At 38.4% G+C, this 24,007-nt stretch overlaps 1 protein-coding gene across 2 annotated transcripts in view; it reads left to right on the plus strand.

Moving 5' to 3' along the window:
- dph6 (diphthamine biosynthesis 6) overlaps positions 1–23,582 on the plus strand; it is a 49,746-nt gene extending 26,164 nt beyond the window's left edge. Inside the window, exons 11-14 of one of the 2 annotated variants that reach the window (XM_055171813.2) lie at positions 60–225; positions 13,117–13,356; positions 17,404–17,773; positions 23,340–23,582. In XM_055171813.2, coding sequence (XP_055027788.2) covers positions 60–225; positions 13,117–13,356; positions 17,404–17,773; positions 23,340–23,458 — 895 coding nt within the window. In that variant the 3' untranslated portion in view covers positions 23,459–23,582. The remainder of the gene's footprint in view (positions 1–59; positions 226–13,116; positions 13,357–17,403; positions 17,774–23,339) is intronic. The other variant, XM_073869814.1, reaches the window with a different exon arrangement.
- The last annotated feature ends 425 nt before the right edge of the window (positions 23,583–24,007 follow it).

Here is a 24,007-nt window from a genome sequence, read left to right on the forward strand (position 1 = left end):
GCTGCTTTTACTGAAGATAAACCGATGTCATCTTCATTGTGTCATGTCGTGTCATTCAGGGTCTGCGTTCAGGTCCCGCTGCCTCTCCACCAGCTTCTGAGAGTGGACGTTCTTCTTCATCACTGTGAGGATGATGAGAGATTGCTTCAGAGAGAAAGACTTCATGTCCAGAGTTTGTCTCATTGGGCCCCGGCCAACATTGGCCCCTACAGTCAGGCTGTGCAGGTACGACCCTTTACGTCACATACTGTGTCTGCTTGATATCTAAAGATGATTAAACTGGTCTGGATATAACAATGTCAGTTCAGTAGACAATCTGTGTTATTGTTTACTCCATCACGAATGAGATAAAACTCTTTAAAGGTGCCAAAGAATGCATGTTAATAATCTGTTAAATTGTTCTTTGATATCTACACAGAAGATTTGTGTCTTTATTAAGTGCAAAAATGATCCAGAGTCAGTTTTTCATGTCCATTTATAACCCTAGGATTTGTCTTTAAAATGAAATGGTCTATTATTACCTTATTTGAAGGGGTCATGAATAATAATGTTGAGCTCTGCTCTGATTGGCTGTTTCTCCTTCAGAAGCTCTGTGTGTGTGTAAACAGATCTTATGTTTGAGTCTGTATAAGATGAAGATACAGATTTTGAGGAATAATCAATTGTTTGGAGATTGTTATACTATGGGTCTGTTGAATGCTTTATTCTGATTGGCTGCAAAATGGCTGCACACCTGACCTGTCAAATGTCCTAAAAATAGGCACCAGATCAATGTTTGTGGTAACTGTGCTATAAGAGGAATAATTGACTCTGGTCCTTTGAATTATTCTGTAGTTAATGGATGTTTCTGAGTGGTAAGTTTGTGTTTTTTCAGTATGGACCTGCAAAATGTAATTGTAACGTCAATAGTAGAACTTCAACCTAAACGGTAACATATAGCATTAACTAGCATATAGCATTAGCGTTGGGCCGTACATCTGAACTGTAAGGGTTAGGGTCAAAGTTGGCGTTATGTTGAGATTGGTCTGTTTTCCAGCGGTCTTCTGCACACATAAGGTTTACATAAGAAGAAAGAAACAATCGTGTTTGAAGATCATGATATGTCTTTAACTTCTACACAACTCTTATCATTCACCTATGTCTACATAAATACAGCTTTACATTCGACAGCACCTTTAAATCTATCTGCTAGGACAGACGGTGCACAGATCAGTTCATCATTTCCAAGTCGAAGAGAGTCAGTTCATCTTTGTGTGTTGCGTTTGATGTTAAAGAGTATTTGAGATTATATTAACGGTGTGCAGTTGTAGTTCATGTGAGAGATTCAGATCTGTTTGAAATATAGTTTAATAGATGGATATTTATGATTGGCGATTCCACCGTTGGCAGGTGCGTCAGATATTTGGTCAGATCCTCACAACATGTTAATATACAGCATTATAAGCGTGATTTCACTTTATGTAAATCTGTGTTGAAATAGCACGCGGTGTGTGTAACGTCATAAGTTCAACATTTCAATCACGGGTAATGCGCTTTCTGCATCCCATCACGTCTGACAGGCGCGCCGCCACGTTACGTTTGTTAAATTGGAAAAGTGTAGACAGTTTCCCATATTGATATAATTACCCCCTCGCTGTGCCCGCGTCACCCCCCGCCACGCACCCGTAATGAGAATTTTCCACTGATGATGTTTCCCGTTTATCTGTCTGCCTGTGTCCCTTCTCTGGGGTTTCCTGCACCTGCCCAAAAATAATCGCTCATTCCTTCTTAAATCCAATTAAAATCAGAAGTTAGCATGTGGACATCTTAACAGTTTCCCAGAATGTGTTTAGATGTTTGTATGGTGCAGACCCATCAACACAGAGTTATCCTGTCACCCACTGAAGGACTTTCATCATAGATGTTTGTGCTTTTTGGAGATTCACCATGTTGAGACCCATATAAGAAGACAACATGAAAGCATTTTGTTTTTTTAATAAATGCACACCTGACCTGTCAAATATCTTAAAACAACCACCAGATCAATGTCTGTAATGTCTGAAAGAGTAATGTCTTTGGTATAAGAGGAAAAATTGACTTTGGTTCTTTGAATTATTTGGAAATAATGCAAACCCCAGGGCCCGGTTGCATAAAGCACCTTTAGTTTTTCCCTTAAGTATGACACTTAAGGGGTAAATTCCCCTTAACTAAGAGAATAATTAAAGGGTGTTGCATGCAGTATAATTCCTTAAACGGTTCTCTTAGGTAAAAGTAATCGTTAAGTGTTTCATGACAGCGACCCAGGTTTGTCTTTATAAAATACTATTGTTGCCATAGAGATGCAACAGAAAAAACTTAAGGGTTTTTTCTGCAACACCCTTAAGTTTAAGGGAGACATAAGGGTGAACTTAAGGGAAAATTACACATAAGGTGCTTTATGCAACCGGGCCCTGGTCTTAGGCCTACTCTACTTCGCATTGTGCCACATTACCACCTTGGGTCTGCATTAGTTTTAAATAATTTAACAGCCCGTCGTCAATTATTCCTTACATTTATATACAGTACATGTGACGACGGTAAGATGAGTAAAACAAGAGAGAGTTTTCATATTTACAGTTAACAGAGATATTCTGGGATGTTTTTGAAAAACTTTCTTTATAGGAAAGATAAGTTCATTGATTACTAAAAAGCAACATTTTCCTGCTGTGCTTCATTTAGATCTGCAACCCAATGACTTCACCTCTTATTTAAAGTTTATTGCTGAACAATAAAAATTACAACCCTATTGCAATAATGACTATATCGACTTACTGCACGATAAGTGACAATGACCTCAGTATGTTTTTTATTTATTTTATTTTTTTTGCGGTATATTGCTGCAGTGTTCATGTGTGTTTGTTTACGTAAAAATTAATGTCATTAGCCGATCACGATTGCCTCTGTCGTTTCTGTCTACCATCTCGGTTAGCGTGGCATACGCAGCTCAAGGTCCACATGTACACACACACACACAGAGAGAGAGAGAGAGAAAACATAACCATAACATTTATGGGGTGGTTTCCTGGACACCGATTATCTTAAATCAGGACTAGGCCTTAGTTTAATTAGGAAATATAACTAGTTTTAACAAACATCCCTTACTAAATTGTGTGCATTCTGAGTCAAAACGAAGGGCACTGTTGTATTTTAAGATATGACAGTACAAGTTGTTTTGAGTTTGGACAGATCTTACATTTATTTTAGTCTAGGACTAGTCTAATCCCTGTCCAGGAAACTGCCCCATAGTGTAATAGATCTGACCATAAAGTATAGACAATAAAGTTTATATTTATTGATATGTTAAAATGATAAATGAGTTTATGTTTCCTCCTGTCATCTGTGTTCAGTTAATGAGCGGCAAATCCTCTATAACAGTCATTGATGTGACTACTGTACTATAATATTATATATAAAAATACTTTCATTAGCTTCATTAATATATTATTGTTTATCTATGACTAGTCTTGCCTCTTCAATCACAATGTCCAATGCTTCTTCAATTGGAAATCACTTTGGATAAACGTGTCTGTGAAATGAAAACTCTACATGTAAAAAAACCAAATAATTTTGACTTTGTGGGGTTGATAATTAGCATTTTCTGAAGCATCTTTCCTGAAAAAAAACAAGCCACATTAAAGCTTTATTTTGTGCCTCATTTATGCTAAGTGTTTGATATATTTAATATTCCTAACAATCAGGAAATCTTTAAATTAAATTGTTGAGAATATGTTGTCATTATAGAGTTGTGAACGCTTCTTATCACTTCTGATTTAGGAAATTGGTTAACCTTTGTGTTTGTGTTTCTGTAGCTTTGGGCTGTGAACACATTTCACCATCATTTAGATGAAATTAACCATCAGACGCTGTGTGTGTGTTTTCATTTTCTCAGTTTCAGCGTTTATTAGCTTGAGCGTCGAGGTCACGTTTAACATAATAGTCCAGATATTTTTAATGAGGAAATCTGGCCGTGTGACAGACGTTGTTCAGCCTTAAGATAAATTCCACTGTACTTCTGCTTCATTTCTTCTTCTGCTTCTTTTTCAATATTTATGCAAATGTAATTTACTTTTTATCATTAGGACTTTCATTTAACAGCAAAATATTTAGGTACAGGACATTTCTAAGGATCTGTCATATGAATTAAAGGAGGTACGATGGAACGATATTTAACGTTACGTTAACAACTCCTTTGTTAGGATTTTACACTTTCTCCTATAGTCGTACACGTAATCGCTCGCACGAGAATGAAAGAAACATTTTTCCACGTGAAGTGAAAAAAAAATCAATTTTCTTTCATAACAGACGATTAAGCTGGCGTGTTGGCAGATGGCTAGAATTGACCCTTCATTAACCGAAGTCGTAGCTAACAGCGGGAGTTGTAAATTGCGTGTCGCCGCACCTTTTGTGATTTAATATTTGCTGTTCCCTAAACTCCCTTTGGAAGAGTGACTGAGAACTCCAGGCATCCCATCATCATAATAGAATCCCTAAACAAATTGTAAAACCCCGGCACACGCCGCGCTGCTGAATTGTAACGAGCGTGCTACCCCGAGACCTCGCCCGGGAAGCCCGCTTAAATAATCCAATTTAACATCCACAGGGAAGAGATGTAGTTGTGTTAGTCCCAGTTTGGGGAATACGCCCACTCCTCAACACTCCTCTATTCTGTATGAAGTTCCAGTGGCCCGGCAATTAGATTTGCATTGGATTTTGTAAATGGTAAAAATCGGAATCTGACGCCCACAATTAGCGTCAACGAGAACGCAGAGACCTCCGCCGCAGGAACATTTCAATAATCTTCTTACAGTAAGTGTGTTAAATCTGTTAAAACAATGAGAATATTCTGGAATCAGACCCGAACACATGCTCATAATCTCTCTTCATACTGAACCTCATACAAGATTTCATGTAAATTAACGTCTTTTCATTTCATCTATAAACGGTGATTTACAGTAAATATATAAGCAGTCCAGCAATTAAGATCTGTATGGTTTTCCCTCATATAAGATCATATTCCTTCATAAACCGTGTGTGTGTGTGTGTGTGTGTGTGTCTCTGTTTGTTTGTTTGTGAAAGCCACTTCAATTATCAGAAGAAGATAATGAGTCTGTGACGCTTGACTGAGATTTCACTTCTGTTTGTAACGGAACTAAATGAGTGACACAGAATCTGGAGTGAAGGTGTCAGTCATCGTCTGCCGTCGTCTCTCTTTGCCCTAATCTATTAAAACGGCGCTTTTATCTCACCTCACCCTTGTCATGTTTTATGGATTTTTTCATAAACACCGCCTATACTTCATAAACGTCTCAATTTTCTAGTCTATTAACATTACTTCAGAAGCAGTTGATAAAAGAGGCATGCAGGCGTGAAATAATGCCTTGGTAATGTGAAGTGCCGGAGGCGAGAGGAGCAGAGCGACTCTGAAACAATGCAGGAATGCTATCGGCTCTAATAAAGAACCCATGATCAGCCTAACGGAGAGCGCGGGACGGGACGGAGAAAAATCTGCTTTGTTCAGAGATGGACGATGAAAGCTGAAAACATGTTCAATTGATGTTTTAAGGGTTTTGGCAACATTAATATTTATTATGAACAATATATTTTCCTAACACAAGGAGGGATCATCAATCACATGTATTTACACATACCAATAATTAGGTTGTAAATCAGTTTATTGCTATACAATACAGTGTCTGTTATCTATACAATATTTGCCGATGCATTGGCTGTTTCTTCGGGGCAATTACAATTCGATTTAATTTATAAATACTTTAATGTTATGAGCCTAGTGAAGCAGTTACATTTTTACTAACTAACTTATGAATGCAATAAATATAACATGAACGTTTAATTAAACTTTTTGAAAAAGGCTGTCCCAATTGGGACATTTACAACAACAAACTAAGAAAAAAAAAAAAAATAAAGAAAGATAATAATGAGAGGGAAAATGTCACACAAAATCAAGCTGATGATGGCAACAGTCAAAGTCTTCAGTGTTTCAGCCGGTGTTGGCAAAGGTTTCTGCCAAATCTGTTTAATCCATTTTCCAAATACAAATATTTTCCAAATATTTTCAAACCCATGATTTATTTCCGATAGCAGTCACAATATCTTCTGTCTCTTTCGCTGTGTTTTCGCTGCTACAACCGCTTTGTTGCTGCATTGCATTCACTGCTGATACAAACACACGAAAATAAACACAAATGCACGCAGTGGCGGAAATACATAGATGGACGTTACGTCAAAAAATGAGGACACAGAGGGTGTCATAATAAAGACACCTCATATTAATATTTTATGTGTGGCATCGATTCATCGTATTGTTAGAAATTGAAGTAATGTATCGATCCGTATCCATATATTGTAACACCCTTACCAATAATGTAATAGACGGGTGAATTTTATTACTTAATAATAAATGATACTATAATCAGCACCAATGACAGCATCAGATTCATCTCAGTCTGTCGTTTGAGTCGTCACAAACTGACCAAATAATAAACAATTTAATAATGTCATCATCATCATCTGATTGACACAACTCCATCTCTCAGTTCAGTTCAGTCAGATTCAGATCTTTACTGAGCCCACATGCAGCACCATTCATTTATTTCCATCATCCTGATCTGTGTGTAGTGTACATCACTGAATCTGAAAGGATGAGATGAGACTTAGTGCAGTTTATCTCATTACGAGTCGTCATTTCCCTCAACATTCATTACCCAAAACATTTAAAATCAGCCCAAAACATTCATTACAGTCATGAGACAGACATGAGTCGGTCTGAAGCAGGAATCTGGAGATGTTTTCTGAGGTTGTTGTGTGACCTGCTGTGACATCAGTCGGTCGTTGTGTGAGATGTGTTGTTCACCGCTTGTTTCCACTGGTATGAGCTTGTACTGGGAGATCGTACTGGACGAACTGGATCTGTCAGAGCGAATAGGCTTCCTGTGTCTCGCCCACGCGCCGGTGCTCTCGACCCTTCATTAATGTGCTCGCCCTGACAACTGATCCTGATTGTCTCTGAATAGTCATCATGTATTATTGGTGCTTGAGTCTGACCCATCATCTACTGTATCAACATTTACAAACACAATCCCAGCACTGGGTTTAATGTGTCTGTGGTTAGTATGGTCAACAGTACTAACAATATGGTACCTAATGACTGCATATCAGTGTCATGTAGTGCATGAGATTTTCACGTGTACCTACATTCAAGTTATAAAATGATGCTGATAATGATGTGTGTGTATGTTTTAGGCAGTATCTGTTCATAAACCTGATGTATATGTTGTGCACGTGGGAAGGTCATTGTAACTTGTGTCCATGAGATGGTCTGATATGGTGAATGGCTGTGTACTATAAAAGCGAATAATATATATGAGAAGAGAAGCCAGTGAGTGCTTGTCTGAATTGATCATCATCTAGAAGAGGAGGAGAGCGGTACGGTGGTTGTATTGCTATGGTAACGAGGGCTCTGTTCCCGTACGCCTGTGTTTGATGGGACAGACACTGACACGCGGCCAAACAGAAGAGCCAGAGATTACAAATGAGTTTCTCTCTTTCATCTCATGAATTCTCTATATGTGATCATTTATAGTAAATAAACACAAACTTCTGAAACATTACTGTTGCAACAGACAGACCTTACAGTTTGTCTTCATTTACTTACAGCCATTAAAAATCGCTGGCTGTGTGTGTGTCCAGATCCCATTTAGCCCAATCATTTATTGTGTTTTTCATGAAGAAATTAAATGTCTGATATCTTGCATTAAAACTTTATTTCCATGATAGTTAAGCAATCCCCAACCCCACCCTAAAAATAATCTCTTTAACCTAATACAGAGAAAAATGTATTTCTTATTATGTCAAATCCTTTATCTCAGTACTGTAATAGTGGCTAAGAATTTTTTTTATATGTATTATTTAAATCTGCATAAATTACAGGTAGTTGAAGCGCCATGTATAAATACACCATTTAAATATTATTATTGTTCATTTGAAGATGCTTCATTACTATAAAAATCATCTCACAGTACTACAAAATGTTCATGGTCTATAAAACTAACCTTTTTTAATCATTAACATTTTCATTTTTATCTCTGTGCCTTTAGTTAAGTGATAACAGAGGTAAAAATACTGTGACTCTAATAGATGATAAACTGTTTTAAATAAGATTCATGAAAATATAAATTACTTTTATATAATACACTTTTTTATATAATAACTTTTATTAATTATTTTAGTTAGTTAGCAGCTTTCTGTGGATAAGTAGAGTTAATATTCAGTTCTCTTTAAACACATATAAAATAAGTATACTGGTAGAAAAAGAGGATCTCCGTGTTTTTCCTGTAGTCATACTGCCCTCTGTTGACCAGCATGAGTAACTGCATGTGTGTGTGTCTGTGTGTGTGTGTGTGTGTGTGTGTGTAATGTTTAAATGTCCTGCAGGTTGTTGTTTTGCTGTAAGCGCTGTGCTGCAGGTTTGTCCTCTGTGTGTCCAGGCAGCTGGGATTTTACCATACGACGGCCTTATAGGCCACAGCACCTCGTGCCGCTCGCGTGACGTGACTCGTCTTGACGTGCCCCTGGCCGTCTGGAAGAAACTAAACCACTAAAACCACGGCAAAACATCATCTGGACCGCAGTCCCGCCTGCATTGAGTCCAGCGGAGCTGTTCTCCGGCCGTTTATGTTTTTTAAAGGGAGAGATGCCGCTGAAGGTTGTAGCATCATTCAGTCCGACATCTCGCCCCTCGGCCGAAACGGCCAAATCTTCCCATTCTCTCGAATTAGGGAGATTAGCAGGAAAGGGCATAATGCGGTATGATGGAATTTGTCATAATTTGCATTGTCCTGGAAAGATCCGGTTTGATCGAGTGACACACACTGCGGTGTCCCGCGGGCAGGTCACGGGGGAACCGCGGCAGACGTGATTTTTTGCGGTATGTGCATCAGTCAAAAAAGCCTCACAACCAATTTGTCAAAGAAGCAGCAAGACGGGGCACTTTTTTTCTACAAAGACTAAAAACGCCCCCCTCCCCTTCTCCTTTCTTGTCTTTAAACAGCACATCTGACGGTGTTACGCTGCCCTAAACGCATGACAACATTTCTTGTATATTTGAATATGTACATGAATTGTAAACAAATATGGTGTCTAACAATGTAAATATGAAAGTTTGTGTTTTTGATGCATTGCATTGTGGGTAATATGCGAAGAGCACCATCTGACCTTGCTTCCGTTCCAAACAGCCGATAGATACAGACAAATAATCAGCATAACGCTGACAAAAGCTGACGTGACAGCGGTACTCATGCAGGCGTTTCTGGGCATGTCGGGGTCAGATGGCCGGGAAGGTTCGGGGAAGGGGGGCCCGACGTCCCTGTCGGTGATGGAAGTTTACACGGACACCAGCTCATCTGCTCTCGCGTCTTACGGTCTGTCAGAATTACTTTGGACTTTTATTGCATATTTTATTTGATCTTTTGAAGGAGAGGAGAGGAGAGCGTGCCAGACTCCACGTTTGCTTTTTTCCTTTGTGAATTTCATGTAGCTATTTCTATCTCTGTTGAAGTTACACTGATTTCCTGTGACAGCTCGGCACAAGCAAATAAAAATTCAGAGAAGAGACATCAAGCGGCCTTTAGTGTGAGCTGTGCCGAGCTTCTCTTGGGCGTCGGGTGTTGAAGAAGCAGCGTTTCCTGGGGGCAAATATCAGCGCCAGCTCATCTCTCATCGTCCATCGCCAACCCATGTACTGTCAAACGAAACACATCTGCACATCATATTGATCAGGTCTGTGCTCAAGTGTTTGTGTGAAACAACAGTGATTGATCGTTGACTCGTGGAGCTGCGCTTCTTTCAGATGCTTTGGTCACCTGTTATTTTGCCATCATGACCACATGATTAACCACCAAAAGATCGACCGAATAAATAACCAATCCGTTCAACAAAGTTGGTGCTTGATTTGAGAATCTTCTCACCTAGAACTAGAATGTAATCCTACCGTGACATGGGTTCATATCCGGTTGGCTCAGTCTGAACTAGTATCATGTATGCTGTTTAAATCTGGATCTCCATGGGATCAATTATGCATGAGGATTCAGTAGGGATGTTGGTCCATTAGCATACCTGAGGACGCTTCTCCTCCCTGTGTCCTTGACCACAGCAAGCCAGTCTGACTCTTCATCAATATCAGGTCACTTTACCCGTCTACTGCCAAAAATAACAGCAGCGCATCTTTAAGGTCACCTCGCTGCCAGAGCTAAAAACACAAACACAAATGAGATTCTTGTACCTCAGAGATTGAACTTGTCGACAATTAAAATGCTGGCCATGTGTTGTGAAATGACATCTTCAGCGTGGAGGCTCCCACAGAGATCTCCCATCATTCAGATTCACTGCGTGAACTTTCACCATGATGCACGCTTGAGAAAAACAAACTTCTTCATGCCCATAGCCTCATTATTAGCCCTTTCAAAAATAAGACACATTGATCACGTGATACGCATATTTAATAAAAGAGCTGCAATTTAAAATAAAGACTACAGTAGAAGTCATCTTTTCTGTCGTGTGCCCCCCTGCATCCCTTCATGACATAAAACATTACAAAACTTACAGTTTGAATTAAACAAAACTTATTAATTGATACAATCTAGTGCTGTTGCTTAGTAGCCTTATTTAGGTTTATTTTCACAGATTTTATGATAAAGTATTTTATAAAATATTAAACTGGGGCCCCCGTTTGATCTATACGTGCTACATTCTCTGTGTCCTGAAGCGTTTGTGTCATTTATATTCACAACAAATCTTCTCCACGTTCTTCTGCCAAGTTTCTAATGAACAACATTAAATGCTTTGATACACATACTGTATGTTATTTTTCTGTGTGATTTGGGTTCAAATGTGCATTTACCTGTCGAGAGAGAAAGAGTTTTTTTTATTTAAGATAGAAGAGGTGTCTGCAGTCAATATCAATTTGTCAAGCAAAGAGTTTTTAGTTGATTTTTTTAAACTTATGGCAACATTTTGTGATCTGGCAGGGTGAAATATAAATGAAGGGTTTTAATGGCAAAGAGCGGCAGAAATATTCAGCAGGTTTTTCTTTTGCCGACTGTCTGATACAGGACGACTCTGAAACGACACGTGAGCGCAGAAACACTGACAGAAGAGAGTTTGGTTTTTATCCCCAGACTTGAGGTTCTTAAAAGTTGAGGTTTTGTAAAACGCTTGCTGGATATAAAGAGTTAAATGAAAGGCACTGTGTTTTGACCCCACTGAATATTAATAGCCTTTGTCGACTCTATTAAAAATGCATGCAGCATCGTAGTTGTTGATCAGATTTTGGACGGCCATGCAAATTGGACTGTCGTCCATGTCAGCTCAAACTATGAATAATGTAGTTGTGTTGTATATTCATTGACAGTCAATTAACAGGTTTGATTGGTGTGTGTGAAGTTGTTCTTTTGAACTGTTAATTTTATGTAAATCAGATTTCCCAGATCTCCTCGTGTCTGCAGTTACACACAGCGCTCCCCAACCAACCCAAAGTCACCTGAGCCAAGCTCTTAATAATTGATCACCGCACACCTGTTTCATACTTTAAATATTAGAATAGTCGAGAGGTCTCGCCCTGGTGGCTTTTGAAATTCAAATCAATAAAATCTCTGCCTTTTCTGAGACCCCGGCCGTTTGAAGGCTGGCTTTTCTCTGCGCGTCGCGCCCGATCGGGGATTCGGAGCAAAAGGTCTGATGGCAGTTGATGGCTCATAACTGGAACGCCAGCGACGATTTGTTCTTGACGTCTGGATGATACACGTGTGTAGGCATAGATGGATCGCGTTCTGCCTTTGCCAAATAACGCTCGCAGGTAAATGATGCGTTGATTGATCTGCCATTTGAAAGCCGTGAGCCCACCCCCTGCCTCCGCTGCCGTCCCGGTAATTCGGAGCGGTCCGGGCAGCTGTTGAAGATTCATCAAAGTTGACAAGTGAACCCAGGAGCAGAGAATCATAAGAAACCCATACGATTATGGAAATGGATGTGACTGTTTCCTCCCCCCAGCAAAGCCGTTTTTGTTGATCTGTTCTTTCGTAAAATGCTGATTTTTCTATGCGGCAGTAAAAGCGTAAAGCAGAATATCCAGCCGTCATTTAGCTTCTTATAAACGTTTAGATGTTGGCTTCATGCGCATGCACGCTACGACATCTTACAAACCTGATCATTAGTGCAAACCTTTTCAGGCGTACTGATACAACATCTGATGCAAAGCAATAAAGGATGTGAAAATTCAATGCATATTGTGGGCATAATCAAATCCAAACTACACTTACAGTCATTATAAATCTTTTGCGTTGTGTTATGATGCCATCTACACGTGGAGGTCTCATGTGGAGCGCTGCATTGACATTGATGCCATGGGTCCGGGTTTACTCTGGTAATCTTCTTTAGAAATGCCATAGCCGTGTATCAATAGATTTTGTCAGCTCTGATCACCGCACGCTAAACATCGTTGCACAGCTTCAATTATCACCTGCAGACACAGAGCGATGACCGCTTTGATCCGTTCGTCCCGGAGGACCTGACCCTTAAATGCCACAGTGTTTTCTGCATACCCGATGTGGTTGGTTGGGTGTATTTTTAGCCGTAGGATTATCCAGGAGAGAGACTTCTGGATTCCCAGCTAATTATCAGGTTGTTATTAATGCAGATGATTTGTTCTTCAGTGCCGGTGTGAAACCAGAACTACAGGTGATAAAATAACAATGAAGGTGCAGCACATTAATTGATGCTGTGCTCTTCAACACAAACACTTTAATAACCGTAATGAATCGCATCTTTTTCCATGACAGAAATAATCACACTTTATAACACTTTCCACAAACAGGCTAGAAACTAAGCTTTGCGACTAATGAATAATAAATAAGGTTAGGTATGTTATACGCTATAATTAACAGGGAGGTTTCTTATTTGCTTTGTACTTCATTAGGGCTGAAAAGTTTCTCAGGTTTTATTAAAGACTTTTTTGTTAACTTGATGTTGTTATTTGTGTAGCTGTGAACGCATCAAGTTTAATGTGTGTCATTGTGTTTCTTTCAGCTGGACGAGGTCGTGTTTTGTGCGGGTCAGATCGCTCTGGTACCCTGCACCATGCAGCTGGTGAGCGGGTCGGTGGATCTTCAGGCTTTGCTTTGCTTCAGTCATATGGAGAAAGTCCTGTGCGCTGTGAAGTCCACCCTGACATTAAATCACGTGATGCAGGCTCACATATACGTCACACAACGTAAATATATCCCCACCGTCACGGCTGCCTGGAGCAGGAAACTACATAATGTCCAGGTAGGTTATGATCTGGTGATATACTGTACTGTACTGTACTATGAGTCTTTTATCTGTTTACTTTACCTTTGGTTCACAATGAAGCTTCTTCTGAATGAGAACTGCCAGATTTATACCAGTGGTCATCGTCTGATTGATGTTTACCAAAGTCCAACTATGCTTTTTCTTTATCATATGTGAAGATGAAACACAACAATAGGCCAGCTGAATTATTCAGATAACACTGCAGGAGTGTAAAGTTAATGGACCTAACACGATATTATCCTAATCCTTTTATAAACATCTTTGTTTCTGGATAGTCTCCATTGCTTTATTATTTAATGGTTTTTTTAAGCATTTTAATCCTCTGAAGTCTTTACATGTCTCGGATTAAAATGCTAATGAATGAAAGTCTTCTTCTGAGTATAAACTGTTGATTTGTAAGAGTCTTGCGTTTAGATCCGCTGTGAGATCTTTCCCTCAAAGCAAACTCACGGGATTAGACGTCGCTGCTCTTTAGCAGCTCATGAAAAGTTGATATTGTGAGAATGGTGTACGACTGTAATGATATGGAGCTCGGCGCAGAGGCAGATGTCGTCCTCCGAGCCCCTAATTCACCCTCCTGCCCCCTGGAGCTCTTCTGAGCTTATCTGCCCCCCCCTCCTCCTCACGTCTGCCTCTCTGATCTGTGCCTCCATATGGCTCATGAGATCTGTTCCTCATCCAATCAGCTCTTCAACACTTCTATTGATTACCTCTGAATAATGAAGATTATTGAGAGTTCAAATATCAAAAATTCACTCCTGAGTCAAAAGGCCATCAATGAGTTACTACAGTATTATTCATCATTAAAAACAGACCGAGTTTAACTTCAATAAACATGTTAACAAGACATTAATAATCAGCCTGTAGTGACCTGCACATAAGAGATTTTTATACCATCAAAGTGAGTCAAGCTTTTAAGGTTTAGGATCATCTTTAAGGGGCAGTTCTAGATTACACTGCAAAAAAATCTTACTTTTCTTACTTAAGATTTTTGTCTTGTTTTCAGTAAAAATATCTAAAAATTCTTCAATCAAGATGCATTTTCTAAGACCTAAGAAAATAAATCTAGTTTTTAGACAAAACATTGAAAAAAGTGTTTAAGAAAAAAGTTGGGCAGATTTTTTTTTGCTCGTTTTAAGCAGAAATTCATGTCTAATACTAGATTGATTTTCTTAGGTTGTTTTGCTCATCAAGAAAGTGCATCTTGATTTAAGAATTCATAGATATTTGTACTGAAAACAAGACAAAAATACTAAGTGAGAAAGTCATTTTAGTAGTTAAGCTGCACGACCGTCAGGTTTGCAGGATCTGATCAGAGATCAGCAGAAGCACACAGAGTTTATACAGCACAGAAGTATTTTTAAGTGTTTACACATCACACATTATTTTCTGCTTGACGTTTTGTTGATTTACGGATCAAACATTGATGGAGTTGTTGCTCAGGTGTAAGATGTGATAATAACAGCATGTTTGTGTCTGTCTGTAAGCTGTGATGCGTTCCTAATGTCTGTAATGGGCTGTGTGATGGAGTTTTCAGGGTTAATTGGAGTCAGATGTGCTGTTTGTGTGTTAATGAAGAGTTCAGGTAAAGTTAAACTTCAGTCTGATAGATCAGAGACTCTTTTGTTTTTTAGCTTGGACTTCATTTGAAAGTTCCTCACATTTACATTCACATACAGCTGATATTGACTTGATATCACACAAATTAATATTTTAGTTTTAAAGTAAAGTTAGGAAGGTGATAGTAAAAAAATTCATGTGTAAAAGCATAGCACAGCTGGTCCAGTGTCAGTGTGTTTATTGTAGTGATGTCTGGTGTGGTGTAGCAGGTTCTTCTTCTGTGTAGGTTCTTCATCTCTCATTAGGTTACGCGGAGGCGTCGAGCTGCGTTTGGTGCTGTAAGTGAGCCGGTGCTGTGGAGAATTCAGTGGGAGTCACGGCCCACCGCACGAGTACACAGAGACGCCTCACGAGAGCTTCACGCTGGGCAGGAAATGTGACGCTTTACTTCCCGAACCCATCAGTACCCTGCTGAGAGACGACTTTACCCTGAATCCTTATTATGGTGTTTACTGTTCCACTTGCATGACCCCCATCTCTGGGCGAGAGAAAGGGGGGCGTACAAACACAGTGAGAAATGCTAACAGGGCTTTCAAGTGTCACCTACAGGACCTGATAGAAACACTAATGCAGTAATGGCCTGCATGATGATGACATAAAAGATTGAAGAGAGTGTAAAGTATTCCTAAAAGTTGACTTCATTTTCATCTAAATATCTTTTCTTGCATCATTCAGTGTTGAAATATGAGCCTGTTTTCATGACTTCACGCAGTAGACGGATGAGTTTAACAGAAACACGTCAACATTTAACACATTTTCAACATCGTGCTGGATTATCTGTGTATTAAACAGCCTGTCGCTGAAAGAGGTGAGATGACATGAAGAACAGAAAAGATGTTCATTCAAGAGAGGTTGAAGGGTTTTTGGGGTGTTGACCCATAAAGGAGAGACACTCGAGGCCCACGCTGAGAAGCTGAATAGTCGAGGCCAAGGGGTCTTCAGCTAAATGCATGAAACAAGCCCCTCTGGATTGAACATCAGCCGTATTATTGCCCCTCCGAGCTATTAACAACCCCCCCCCCCCCCTCATTACCTGCTGAGTGCTAATCTCACACTCGTCTGAATGAACGCTACACGCGCTCGTATTGTTTACTGGTGTCTCTGCGCTCATGGCACGCTGAAGTGCTTCGATTGTGATGCACAGTCAGACCTTTGCCGGTTTAATCTGGATTTAAGTGGAGCGGTTCACGGTGCCGACTGTGATTTATCCCCGCGCGCTTTTGAGTGAATTTCAAAATAAAGTGTGCGTAACCCGTCATTATTGGGCTCTCGTGCGGTGGGATGAGTGGATGAAAATTGATCCAGCAAACTGAAAAGCGGGTTAAGTGTTTTTTTGCTCCTATTGACAGCACAACAAAACTGCTGCGGTATAAAACATTCATTTGTCCTCCATTAGCAGACGAGTGTCACTCGCCGCCCGTTCTGTCTGAGGTCCGCATTGTGCCGGACCAACAGAAAAATGTCGAAGGACCGATAATGGTCCAGACGCCAGCCGAGAATAAAAGATTTGAACTCTAGAGATGACATCATTTAAAGTCATCACCGAGGCTTTCTAATAAACGTTTGTCCTGAAATGATGAGCGCGTGTCTGGAATCATTTAACTTTACGCTTTTGTTGTGCATCTCAGCCGTTGTGTTCGATACTCGTTGATGATAAATTGATGAAATGTTGTAGATGTTTGTTACTCAGCAAGCTCACAAACGATTAAAGTAGCCTAAAGTGGTTTGCCGGTCTTTACTGATACACGCTGGTTTCGTGGAGATTGTACTGCTGAAAGTGCCTGAAACCTCCTTAAACTAAAACCAGTTTAAAGTGCTTTACTGGTTTTGAGTTGTTTTGATGTCAACACAGGAAACTAGGTGTTTAAAGGGTTAGTTCACCCTAAAATGACAATTTGGTCATAAATCACTTACCCCTGTGTCGTTCTAAACCACCAAGTCTTTAACATTTTAAAATATTTTTGAAAAAAACTGGGAAGCTTGTGTTTGTCCCATAGACTTCAGTTGGATTTACACAAGAATGAAAGACGTCACCAAAAAGGTCCTTGTGCCATCAGTAGTTCAATCATAATATTATGAAGCGACGACAACACTTTTGTGCGCAAATTAAACAAAACAAACAACTTTATTTAACAATTTGTTCTCCTGTTTGGTCGTTCAGTGTGCGCTCACGATCAGATTACAGCTCATGATGCTGACGTCACCTGATGATGAAGTCGCCAGCGTACAGACACAGAATATGCATTTGTGCATTTTTACAGGTTGTTTAAATATTGTTTACAATGTTTGCATAATGGCTTAAATAAAAAGACAAAAAACCTTTTGCAACTCATCAGCAGGTGACGTGAGCAGCAGTGTTGAGTGATTTAATATAAACCTGATGTCTCTTTCTGTCTCTTACAGTCGGACCGTGAGGAGATTACAGCTCCGATTCAAAGCAGCATTGCAGTCGTGTCATCTTTACCTCGAGGAGCAAAAGTTGAGCTGCATGTCATCGCTGTCCATGATGAACCCAGACACAGAACTTCCTGTCACATGACATCACAGATACCGGGCGGCACAATCGAATGCCAGTTACTGCGGTCCGGTTGCGGCCGATACGCCACCGCTTCTTTGTCTTTGTGTATTAAAGCAGTAAAGCCGACGGGAGCTGAAGGAATCGTTGATGCTCTGCTGTCTTCAGTTCAGGACGCTCTTGAGAAAACTGAGAAGAATCTCACAGCGCTGTGTGCAAGAGTCTTTTATCATCCATCCATCACAGAGATCGCCACAGGTACATCACTACTAATAGCATCTTCTCATTTCAGACAGCACTCATATTCATTTATCCAAACAGAGATTCAGTACAGTAAACATGAAAAGTATTTACAGGATAATTCATGTAAACATTAATCTCAATCTGGAGATGATTTAATGACTGTGAAGTCAGTATGAAGTGATGTTGCGTGTCCAGATCAGTAAAACACAAGAGATGTCAAGAAGGGTTTAATGATGAAATGATATTTAACTTTACATGTAACATAGGTCAAAGAGGTCATCTACACTGGAAAGTTCAATATACTAATAAATGATTTAGTGTTGTTAATGCTCTTTCTGACTGCTAATGCTGTGAAGAATCACGTTTAGTTTAAAATCATTATTATTATCAAAGAGAATTCAGGTGTTTTAGACCAAAACATTTTTTGTTACATACAGCAGACATCTCCTCAATATCTGCTTGCTGCCTGTCCGCTGATCAAAATGTAAAAAACGCAATCTCTGTAGACAGCCCAGCCTCCACAAACTGCAATAAAAACAAAGTGGCCAATCCTACAAACAGAAACCATAACAAAGTGTTCCAGCCAATAAACGACAAGAAAGATTTGAGGGTGGGTGTTGGGTGCGTTCATGAAAGCACGGAAGGGAGGGGGAGAAGTTAACTACGCTCCGTTTGTTTGAAAACAGTTCAAACATCAACAAAAAGTAACATCTCACAGATTCGCTTAGAGCGCCTTTAAGTGTTTCTGTTACTTTTATCTTATTAATATTTCATGAATTTTTCTCTCTGCAGCGTGTTGTTTGATATCAGTACTGCCTCCTGTGTGTGTGTAATACTTCATATCTCTTTTAAACAGTTAAGTAAGGAAGGTGATGTGTTAAGAATGTGCGTCATCATTCATCTCTGGTGATATTAACATCATTACAGTGTTATTCTCAAATACTAAACCATGAAATAGCATAAATATAACATGACTGAAGACACATGATTACAGCGAGAGTAAAGTCACTTCATCTCTTTGTAATAAATACTGAGATTTAACAGCAATGATTGGCCATGAATACTGCGTCACTCTCATATAAGTTTATATCTAAAGATTTAAAAATAGTCAAAGAAGAAATAACACCGGATGCAAATACAACGTGTGTTTATTTCATATCTTCATGGCTTACGGCAAAAGCCCGAGTGTTTTATAGAGAATGTGAAACGCCTTCAGGGTCCAAAACTCAGATTGAAATCTTTGTGTATACTCACATTTACTTTCTGTTGCTGCAAACTCTTAAACCCAAGAGAAATAATGCATTATTAAAATCGTGTGTACGTCAATGATAAGATTATCATATAGTGTTCATGTTTAATCTGCTGTATGTTGAGACATAAAAGAGAAATATAATCTTACTGTATGTTTCACAGGACATTTAACATAAAGGAACATATAAACAATAACTCTTTAATTTCATTTATTTATAAGATAACACATGCTTACAATGAAAATTTATTTAATATCTTAATGTTACCTAATACAAATACAGTACTTTAATGAGGTCCATTGTGCATTAACTAATGTTAATAGATAGCAGATTACTAATAATTACTAATAATTTATTTAATATCTTAATTAATGTTACCTAATACAAATACAGTACTTTAATGAGGTCCATTGTGCATTAACTAATGTTAATAGATAGCAGATTACTAATAATAACTTCTAATAGAAGATAAGAGGATTTGTGAAAACACAGCTAAAGTTATTTTTCAGTCATTTACATTTCGTTTTACCGTATCACAGCGTGTCATGTTGATAATTGGAAATCATCTACCAGCTTTAAAATGTCTTAAAAATAAGCTGCTTATCTCGTCAGAAGTAAACAGATAAGCGCTTACTTAAATTTGAAGATAATAATGTTCATATATTTATTCCTTGCCCTGCTCTGTCCCTCGTGTGATTTAATATTATGGTCTGTTTTCACTTTCTAATGATAGAAAAGAGTTTCATGAAACAAACTATATAAGTGTGATTATAATCAGGTGTTTATGTGTCTAAAGTCAACACAGACATGATAATAATCAATGATTTAGCCAAGTTCAGGTATTTTGGTGCAGAATAATAAAGCGTAGTGTCAATAAAATCATTCATTTCAGAATTTATCATGTTTTAAATAAAAATATTGTATATCAAGTCTTTAATCTGTCATTTACAGCAATAATCACAAATAACATCTTGTCATTTTCTTATGGTCAATATCTGGGGGTTTCACAGGTGGGGTCTGCTGTGAGAAAAGATCTCAATGTATTCAGATCGGTTTTTCATGAACTATACAGTCATCTTTATTTGTTGTTTATACAGTAGCTGAAAATATGTTTGTTAAACATCTGCAATGGGCCTGTGAATGTGTGCTCTGTGTTTACATCCAGTCAAGATCTACAAACATCTCTGCCTACATGACTGAATTTATTTAAGCTGATGGCTACAAATGGATCATTTAAACCATGTTGAGATGTTTATCAGCACAGATGAAACTCTGTGTGTGTGTGTGTGTGTGTGTGTGTGTGTGCATGCGTGCTGTTACTCTTACTGATGCTTTGTATTGTTGCTGTACTGTGTCAGAATGTTTTATGTTGTGTGTGCTTGTGTTTTGTGTATATAATGAATTTCCTTTCAAAACTTCAATGTTCATTCAAATGTTTTTTCAAACACATAGAAATGCATTCAGTTCCAGGCCCTTCACATCTGATTGGATTTAAAAAGGTCACACAGCTTCATCTCCTTGTACCGCTAAACCCACAGTAAAAAGTTGGGAAGTATTCCTCTCTTAACCTGATAAGGATCACTGTGCCGTACACGGTACACCCCCTCCTTTGCACGTGAGGCTGCATAAACGTCATTGTAACTTTGAAGCATTAAATCTTCATGCGGCACATTGTTTGAAAGCTTAGACTTTACGGATTCCATTAAGCGCACACAAAGCATCATATGATTATAGCAGTCATAAAACTGTAATTTAGTTGTTAGTTAACTGAACCGGGCGGCGCCAATTTAGGATATTTACTTTCCTTCAAAATCTTCCCTTTATCCAATTCGGTGCAATTGTTCAAAACAAATTGTTCATAAATCCCCAAAAGTCCAAGGAAATGGAATATCCAAGCCTTTTAATCCAAAACGATTTGTTCATCTCACAATCTTGACATTTCTGACCGAATTAATAGTGTATAAATAGTGTATACAATTAGTTCACTTCCGGACATTCGTTCGAATCTCACTTCATTCACGATTTATAATGAATATGGGTGATTCTCACGAAAACTTGGTTTTAAAAATGTCAAGCATGAAAATGTAAAAATTGCTTAAATTGACTTTTTTTCCCACCAGACATTGAAAAACAAAGTCTGGAGTAAATGGGAACATTATTTAAAAACTTTTACTTATCATTTAACACTTTTTGTAACATAATTTAAAAAATTAGTCCTAAATAAATCTCATTACCGCAAAAGTCAGAAAACATCAACACTGACATATTTTCAAAATGACATGACAAACCTGAAAGAACATAATTTGGAGATTCTGCACATGCATTTAAAATCAAAGTATTATGCTTCTATTAATTAAATTAACATTTAATAAGGATCTGTTGCGGTAATGATAATCAAAATGTCGTGTAAGCATTCTGACAAGACAATATTTCAAATTAACTGTAAAAAAATGATCTTACCTGGTAGCCATCTTGAAGTAACTGGTCCATGTGCTTGGTCACTCAAAATCAAACTTTATTCAAATTCTGTATGTGTGGTTAAACTGTTCTCAAAAAGTGTTGCGGAGGATGAGAACATCAGGCATGGACACATCATTTTCCTCATTTTTCTTCATTATTATTATACATGAATATTCAGTAAATATTTTTTCTGTCATCTAAAGTAGTCTAGCAAAACATCCATTTATTTTTTTTCTTAATATTTTTCTGTTAATTTGATTAAATTACAACATAACGCATGTTCAAACACAGCCGGACACATTGCGGTAATGAGAATTTCAGCAGAAAATGAGATAAAATTTACAATTATAAATTCTTATGTTGAAATCACACATTGTGCAAGGTAGAACACAGTATTGTTAATTCTGATGCTTTTTAATGTTACTATATTACACATTTTAAAGCTAAAATCATTAGTGCCGTGCTGTTTCAATGGTTTCGTGAGAATCACCCATATATTCGGATGTCACGTTTATTGTGCAACGTCTGAGGAACAAATACACCCCCTTGTGGAATTTCAGCCGTTTAATAAGAGGCTACGCTTAACACAAACACACAAGTTCAGATGAAGTTTTTTCATCTCAAACATTTGTCAAAGGGTAAAGTCTTTTAAAGATCTGACAGACTCACCCATTTCTCTCGCCTGTGCTTCTGTAATTATTTGTATGCTGGAATATTTTGGTTTTCTATCTAAAATGATTTAAAAGACTGCAGACAGATTTTTAAGTGACAAATGTGAACCAGACTAAAGTCTCCAAATCAAACTGTGAGATGAGGAGCATTAAAGTTTGATTTCAGTCTTTGACGTGATATCTTGCTCAGTCAATATTAAAGATTCTTTTATCACACAATGATCTTTACATTATGTAGGATGAGTTTATGTAGAAAACAGTCAATCCCAAAAAAATGACTTTGTGTTTTCACAGACAGGGTCACGTATTACTCCTACCTTAATGTCTCTTAACTGGTTGCCGGTGCGTCAGAGAGTTGACTTCAAAATACTGTTGTATGTTTTTAAATCCATAAATGTACTTTTGCCCTCCTGTTTATCTGAACTCCTCAATCTAAACGTGTATAGCAGGTGTCTACGGTCCACAAACACTTACGTTCTGTCCCAGCCTCAAACACGGTTAAAGTCAAGAGGGGATCGGCGGTTATCCGACTGAGACTTTGGAATAGCCTTCCCTTATCTTTGAGTTCAAATTTAAGCTAAAGCTTCATCTTCTTGATCGGGAATTCAACTCATTTAAATGATGTTCGTATCTATCCTAGGTTTTTATTCTGTAAAGCACAGTGTTGCTTATTTGTGTGCTATATAAATCAATGAATGAGCTGCATCCCAGTATTCAACGTGCTGTGTGTCGACAAACTTAACAAACAACCAATGAGTGCTCTTCAGTAATGAGCGTATTCATAAACAGCAGAGCGATCACATGACTGCTATTCATTTGTTGACTGGAGTGGACATCATAGAGAAAGTCAAATTCCCTCTTGTGCTTACAGACCTTCCTTCAAATGGAATTCCGATCAATTTTACCGGAGCGTTGTACAAACTGCTAATCTGTTGCTAATGGCTAACTAAAGATTTTCTTTTCCTTTGTGAATACACGCGTGTGTTTAGTAACGTGCTGACCATATGCCACGTGCTATTTGAGCAGAGACCTACAGCTGTCAAGGATTTAAGAAAGTCAATAATTGGGGAATGCTCATGTGTTCTTTGGTCGAAGGGTTAATTGCCGTGAGCTCTTTATGGAAAGAGAGAGGGTTGAATATGAAAACTTTTTGTATTTCTAGTTTAAGACTGACTTTGTGACTTTTGGTTTTCTCTGTAGGATTGGAAAGACGTTTGAGGAAAGATTTGGACCGATGTGCTCCCGCTGTGGCTCTTGTTCCTGTTGATGCGCTGCCTGACCGTCATCTTCTTCAGGTCTCCTGTTGGCTCAGTGTTTAATAAATCATCTCACAGAGAAACTCAAACCAACAACTGACCATCAATATACTCATGTTGAGAGATTATCTGTACGTCTTTAATATACAGAATGAACTTTTCAAGAAATACAACATTTTTAAATCAACCTCTGGAAAACATAATTGTTCACTTACTTACAGGGGACATATGATGAAAATCTGACTTTTTCCATGTTTAAGTGATATAATTGGGTCCCTGGAAAATGTGTAAAAGATCAACCCAGTAACTTAGTTTTGGTAAACCATTCTCTATAAGCATGTGAAAAAATAGCTCATTGAAATTTGGCTCCCCTTGTGATGTCAGAAGGGGATCTTATTATAATAATACAGCCCATTAATCTGCACTATCCAACCACACCACTCCCATTTAGTTCAGAGATCAGCTCATTTGCATTTAAAAGGACACACACAAAATTGCACATTTTTGCACACACCTACAAAGTGTCAATTTTAGCATCTTATAATAAATGATCTGTGGGGTATTTTGAGCTAAAACTTCACATATGTATTCTTGGGGACACCAAGGGGTGGT

Source organism: Misgurnus anguillicaudatus, chromosome 7 (genome assembly GCF_027580225.2).
Source record: "Misgurnus anguillicaudatus chromosome 7, ASM2758022v2, whole genome shotgun sequence".
In the NCBI taxonomy this organism is placed as follows: domain Eukaryota; kingdom Metazoa; phylum Chordata; class Actinopteri; order Cypriniformes; family Cobitidae; genus Misgurnus; species Misgurnus anguillicaudatus.